The sequence below is a fragment of the Podarcis gaigeae genome, assembly GCF_964106915.1.
Source record: "Podarcis gaigeae genome assembly, chromosome: W".
Taxonomy (NCBI): domain Eukaryota; kingdom Metazoa; phylum Chordata; class Lepidosauria; order Squamata; family Lacertidae; genus Podarcis; species Podarcis gaigeae.
The window spans coordinates 20858397-20865180 of record NC_139695.1 but is presented as its reverse complement, the minus strand read 5'-3'; the positions used below and the strand labels follow the sequence as shown (position 1 = coordinate 20865180).

At 52.7% G+C, this 6784-nt stretch overlaps 1 protein-coding gene across 1 annotated transcript; it reads right to left on the bottom strand.

The window, feature by feature from the left end:
• Nucleotides 1–689: 689 nt before the first annotated feature.
• LOC310836075 (uncharacterized protein) lies at nucleotides 690–5791 on the bottom strand. The gene is made up of 2 exons (XM_083721000.1): nucleotides 5077–5791; nucleotides 690–1737 (listed from the first exon to the last, which is right to left on the bottom strand). The coding sequence occupies exons 1-2, from the start codon at nucleotides 5741–5743 to the stop codon at nucleotides 1670–1672; spliced, it is 735 nt and encodes a 244-aa protein (XP_083577126.1). The 5' UTR covers nucleotides 5744–5791; the 3' UTR covers nucleotides 690–1669.
• Nucleotides 5792–6784: the final 993 nt, after the last annotated feature.

Genomic DNA, 6784 nt, shown 5'->3' with positions numbered 1-6784 from the left:
TACTGACCTATTCTGACCTCTTTTTCTTAATGGTGACACAGACCATTCATAATGTAAGACTATTCTTCATAACTGTGAGCAGGGCATTGGGGTGGGGGAAGTGAAGACAAGCTACAACAATTAACTAACATTGTTCCCTGCTCCTGCTCAGGCTGCACAGAAAAAGCATTTTGCTTCCTGAAACTCATTACAATTGTGCAGATAAAATATAACGGCTATAATTCTACAGGATGTGGTATTAGTGTGTGAAAACAGTCAAGATTCAGTGATCTCAGGCATGCACCTCCAGATGGTGGAGATGTCAGATGCCATCCTGGCGCCCAGGCATCTTAATCACAAGCAGCCAATAGCAAGGTGAAAAATACATCTGGCACTTGGCTAATTTCTAACACTGGCCTCAGCAATAATGACCAACCATATGTATTTATAAATACTGGGGTGTGGGGGGTGTGGAGGGGTGTATGTACACACACACTCTCTTAGCCCAATATGTTATGCTGCAACTTCAGCATGTACTGCAGTCACAGTTAAATATGTCTATTATATCAAAATTATTGGAAGAACAGGCCTAACAGCACAATCTTAACCGTTTCTACTGTTACCGGAAAAATCCGAGGGCTCCCTTGGACAAAAAGTAAAGACACCAACCAGGATAACTTGGAGCAAAACAGCAGCCTGTAGGCTTGGCCTTTGCGTGCTGAGGTCCCCCAAAACACCCTTACCCCAATAACTCACACATCACACATAATTTTTGTTTAAGGTTTTTGGCATAATTTTGGCCACAACTTTATTAGCATACAAATTGTGAGTGGTTGCTTAGGCATTGGTTATGACTATCTGTCCCCCCCCCCCCCCCCCGCCTTGGGGACAGCACTGGCTCCCGGATTCCAGCGAAAGCCAGTGTGGAGGAACAAGTTCAGGGATAACTGGAGCTGCGACACAGACCCTCAGCTTCTCCCCGCATGCTCCTAGGGGCTTACACGGCCCAAACCCGATTCCAGGGGATTGGACGAAAGGATGGTAAGCCCCTGAATTCCTTTAAGGGAATTCCCGTGCAGCAGCAGCATTGGAGGGGCAGGCACAGCCAATCCATACCCCTACACCAACCAATTTAAACCAATGCCTAACCGCCACTCGAGCCCTTACGCTCGCCGCCAACCACTCACAAACTCAAACACACCCTCAACTTATCCACCACCGAATTTAACCAAACATCATTCCCCACTGACGACAGATGAACCCCATCCATCATAAAGAATTCAGTGGCTCTGAACGTAATAAGAGGGTGTGGAATCACAAACCCACCCAATTCGACCACCAACTTGCTCACCGCAGAATTAATCCGCTTTCTAACCCGTTCAGTGGCCTCCAAACAGGGACTACCCTGCCAATTACGGCGTTGAAGCAGCTGTGACCAAAGTATTTTAGTCGCCGGCACCATGGCCGCCAATTCCCTCAGATCTTCCAACATCACAGCACGCAAAACATAACAGGAAGATGAAACCATATCATTTTCCCCAAGCTGGACCACAATCGCCGTAGGAGGGCCTTCCATTAGAACACGCCTCTGCATAAGCAGTAGAAGCTCCTTCCACAGCATCCCCCTTCTGGAGATCCAGGACACCCTCACGTGCTGCGGAAAGCCAAGGCCATGTCCTACTCCGGACTGTCAAGCTCTGCTAGCAGCCCAGTGTACAATACTGTGCCCCACGATCCAGATGCGTATAGCTGCTGGACCTAGGGCAAAAACAGAATGTAAGCAACAAAATCACATCATTTTCGTACATAACCTCTGTACGCATCAGACCTCCACCGGCCCAGGTCCTTGATCCTTTCCACCGATAATCCCCAGTGAGCAGCAGTCGTCGCAGCCCCAATCCGAAAGGAATGAGGAGCAAACTCCGATGCCGCAAGGCCGCAGGTAGCAATAACCTTGCGCAACACCTTGGCAAACTGGTGGCGGGCCAGCGGATACCCATTCTCATGAATAAACAAAGGGCCCTCTCCAGGTGGTTGTAAGGCAAGGTACTTCTTGAGATCCTTAACCGGGCAAGGGCCCCCTTCCCCAGTTGCTGGGAGCCGAATCACCGCTCCCTTCCCCCGATCAGTTTTAGAACTCCTGACATTGACTTGCAATTCGGATGGAGACAAGCTCACGTCCTGCAACAGCAAACCCCTTGAACCTCCGTCCCGTGTAGGCTCAAGGACCACCTCCCCCACTCTCAGGGCCCCGAAGAAGGCCAATGAAAAGGCTGCGGAAAACAACCGAGCCTCAAACCTGGACCAACAGATGCTCCTCAGTTTACTGCACATCCTAGTCAGCAGGTGAAATGTAATGGGCCGCCTGGAAGCTGGCCTAGAGGGACGAAGACGCCCCCAGCCTTCAAGAGCCTTCCGCACAACAAATGGATCCTTGTTAAAAAATGCCTTGCTAAAAAAGGAAATTGCTGCGGAATGCAATCTCAGCGTCCTGTTTGCCCGGCGCCTCTGAAATAAATGTGCCAGATACTGGAGCACCTGGTTGGTAGAATGGGGGTTACCAACTCCCCCCGCCACCTGTTGCCCGGTGAACTGTAAGAAATCAGTCCAAGCCTTCTTATAAGACCTCAAAGTGGAGGGGGCAAGAGATGCAGCTACTCCCTGTAAAACTAAGTGCTGCCAAGGTTCCAGAGATGATCCAGGAAAAATTCCGGACGGTCTCGAGCCACTGGCGCCAGGGACCTGAACCGCTCCATCTGAAAACGGGACAGAGCATCAGCAATCTCATTAGACACGCCAGGAACAAAACGAGCAGAAAATACAATGTTAAAATGCAAGCAATGCAAAACAAAAGCCCGTAATAGAGCTGATACCCTAGGGGATCGTGAAGACTGCTTGGCTAGCACATTCACCACCGCCAGGTTATCGGACCAAAAACAAACTCGACGGTCCCTGAAATGCTCGACCCACAAATGCACGGCCACTACAATGGGAAAAAACTCCAGAAAAGTTAGGTCCCGAGTTATAGATTCCCCACGCCAAGCCGGTGGCCAGCGCTCCGCACACCACCTACCATCCCAGTACAGACCAAACCCCAAGGACCCCGCGGCATCAGAGTGCACCTGAAAATCAGTGTGGAGGTTCAAAGTGTCCTGCCACAAAGACACCCCATTGAATTCCTTCAGGAATTCCAACCAAATCCGAAGGTCAGCCCTCACCTGCCGTGGGGCTCTCAAACCTGACATGAATCTGGCCAAGCGGGAGCAGAATGGTCGCCCCGGAGCGACCACCCTGTAAGCAAAATTCAGGTGACCCAGCAACGACTGAAGCTGTCGCAAGGTAACCTTCTTCAATGGTAGCAGATCCTCAATGATTCCTTTAAGCGCAAGAATCTTATCCGCCGGCAACCTGGACGTTTGGGCCATGGTATCCAACATGATACCCAAATAAGTCAGCTACGTAGAAGGACCTTCAGTCTTCTCCGCAGCTAATGGCACGCCCAGCTCCTCCGCTAAGTCAGCAAAGGCCTGCAGTAACACAACGCAGTGCCCAGTATCACTAGCCGAGGCCAATAAAAAATCATCCAAATAATGCGTGACACCGCTCAAACCCGTCCTATCACGCAAGGCCCAGTCCAAAAATGAGCTAAAACTCTCAAAAGCCGCACAGGCTACCGAGCAGCCCATAGGCATGGCCTTATCAAAATAAAATCCTCCATCAAACTGGAAGCCCAGTAACCAAAAGTCATCGGGATGAATAGGAAGCAGCCGAAATGCTGATTCTATGTCGCATTTGGCCAATAGAGCACCTGGCCCAAATTTCCGAACCATCTTGATCGCTTGATCAAGGGAAGCATACCTCACTGAACAAAGCTCCGGGGGAATAACATCATTTACTGATGTGCCTTTAGGATGTGAAAGATTGTGAATTAGGCGAAACTCCCCCGGGGCTTTCTTAGGAACAATACCCAACGGTGAAATGTGCAAATTGGGAAATGAGGGAACCGCAAAAGGGCCAGCCATACGATGTAAAGCCAGCTCCTTCCTGATTTTCTTGCGTGCCACCTCTGGCATATCCATGACTGACTTTTGATTCACAGGATTCCGAGCCACCGGGTTAGAAATCACCGGAATCCTGAAACCCAAAGAAAAACCATACCTGTCTGGGTATGACTGCAACAATGATAGCAGTGGCTGTAGCTGTACTGGGGTATAGGCTAAGGAGGATAAGATACTACTTTGGTGCTCCAGCGGCTGGGGCTGGAGGGGCGGCTTTGGAGGGCTGCTGAGAGCCCCCCCCTTTCCGAAAGGACCGGCAGCCTCCAGCACAAGCCGATGCCGGATGGTTCCCAGAACACTTCTCACAAGCATGTGAGTACCTGCAGAATTGACGCAGGCAGGTACCCTTGTTAAAATCCCAGCAAAACAATTTCCGACCCGCCCTTAGTGGGACAACCTTAGGTTTCAGTGGTTCTGCAGCCTTCTTATCAATACGTGGAGCCACATAAGTGGTCCATACGTCCAAACCCTTCCGGTCCCAGCGAGCCGTAGGAATCTTAGCTGCCCTGCGCCTAAAATTCTCATCATACGATATCGCAGCAGATTCTCCAGCCATCGTGAAGGCCGAACGTACTATAGACAAGTACACCCATAAATGTAAAGATCTCCTAGGATAAGCTGCAGACACTACTCCAGCAAAAACCTGGAAGCTATCCAGCCACCTTTCGAATGTCCTGTCTACCTTTGCTAACACCGCCCGCTTTTTAGAGGCAGGGAAGCCTTTTTCCTGTGGGTCTTGACCCTCAAGCGGGGGGGGGGGCAAGGCTGAATATATCAACATAACGGCCATCCAAGATCCTGGACCGCAGCTTGGTAGCCAAGTGGGCACCGGGTATAAGGTCCCTGGCCGAATTGGTGGCTACCCTTACCTCGGGTACCAGAACCCCATCCCGACACTCCTGCACTGCCCCGTACCTTGCCCTGTGGGAGTTTGCCCTACACTCCCAAGCCCATTTCGGGAGTACCGTCAACTCCCCAAAGCCCCAATAAAGCTTAAGAGAAGCCTCCTCATCGCTACTGGAGCTGGAAGAAGAAGTACCTGAGGAAGAGGATGAAGTGCCCCTCCAACTTCTCTTGGCACGCCTCCTGGAGCTGTTTTTGCGGCGACAGTGTCCACCAGAAGAAGATTTGGGAGGTGGAAGGAGGCTATCCTCTACCGAAGACTCAGAATTGTCCCCCTGCTGAGCGGTGCCCGGAAGAGACTGAAAAGAGACAACCTGAGAATGACCAGGAACCGACCGCACGACTGTTGAGGGTGGCGCAGCTACTGCCCGCGCTGCCCTAATCCGAGCAGATGCCCTTCTCCTGGCCGTACCCTCGGCGCCACCCCGGCCCCTTGGCGTGGCAGCCTGAGACCTGGGTAAACCCAGGGTCTGGGCCAAGGTATCAGGTGAGAGACCCCCAGGTGCCATAATCCCTCTCTCATCTTCACTAGAGGACAACGCCAGAGAGGATGCGCCTGTGGGAGGGGCTGGCCCTACAGAAGAGGTCGACGGAGTTGAGTAGCGATGCAACAGGCCATCCATTTCAGCTTCAACACGGGCCAGCCCAGCAGGGTCACCAGCCAAACCCGTGACCATGGATTGAATGCGACTCAGCGACTGACTTGGCTCAGGCGAACGCAAGGCTTGGGACAGGCCTTTTATAGGTCTCTTGGCTGAGGACACAGGACCGGGCCTTCTAGGCGACTTCCTTTTTGGGGCCATACCTACTACCAATGGAAAAACAAGTAAGCAATTAAAGACAGCAAACAATATCTAAATCGCTAAACAGGCAATAACCAGCTAAAATGGGTATTGGTTCAGCACTTTTAACCAGCTGCAATCAAACCAACCACCACCAGGTGGCGCACTTGCAACCAAAGCCAATTAAAGGCTGCGTTTACTGCCACAGCCACTAGAGGCCATCATACAGTAAAGGAAGGCAGAAAATGGCGCTCCCGCCAAAATCACACAAAATGGAGGTCCCTCAACCAGCCCTCGAGCGAAAGGCCTCCAAGGCCTCGAATCAGGCCAAAAGCAAGCTAAAGTAGCCCAAACCCCTGCCGAGCGCGCTGTGCTCGATCGACAATAAAACTGTTACCCGGCAGCGTCCCAACGGCCAAGGCCGGCTCGGCCACGCCGCGCGCGCCGGAGTACACCCGCAACTGCCGCTGGCGCGGGCGAGGAGAGGGAAGGCGTAGGCCGCCCACCCACCCAAGGTAAGCCGCACCAGAAGCCTGCAAGCCGCTGGGCCCCCGCAGCCCCACCGGACTCCGCGGGGCGCCCTCACGGCGCCCCCCGTCCCAGAGGCCCGCCTCGGCTGTGCGGAGCGCGCCAAAGCGCGCCGCGAGCAGCGCCGGCCTGGGCGGGAGGAGGGACCGCGGCGGCACCCGCCTAGCTACGCCCTGGCCCCCGGGCGCCGGCGGGAATCGTGAGGGAGTGGGGGGGGAGGGGGAAGAACTACCAAACCAAAAAACAAAACAAACAAGGATAAATTAAGATTAAATAATAAACGTTTTCCCAGCCACTAACCCCTAAGGGCCTCAAAGCCGGGCCAAAGTACCAAGCCCCCCCAGCGCTTCAGTCGTGAGCCGGGCCGTAAGCCGCACAGGGTCTGGTACCCACCCTCGGGCGCCAGGGAGATGTGGCAGGGATAAAATGAATTAATAAAAGGAAAACCAAGGAAATAAAACCCAGGATAGGAAAAGGAGAGAAGAAGGAGTTAAAAGTACAACCAGTCCTTCACTGAGTTCAATCTGATCCGAT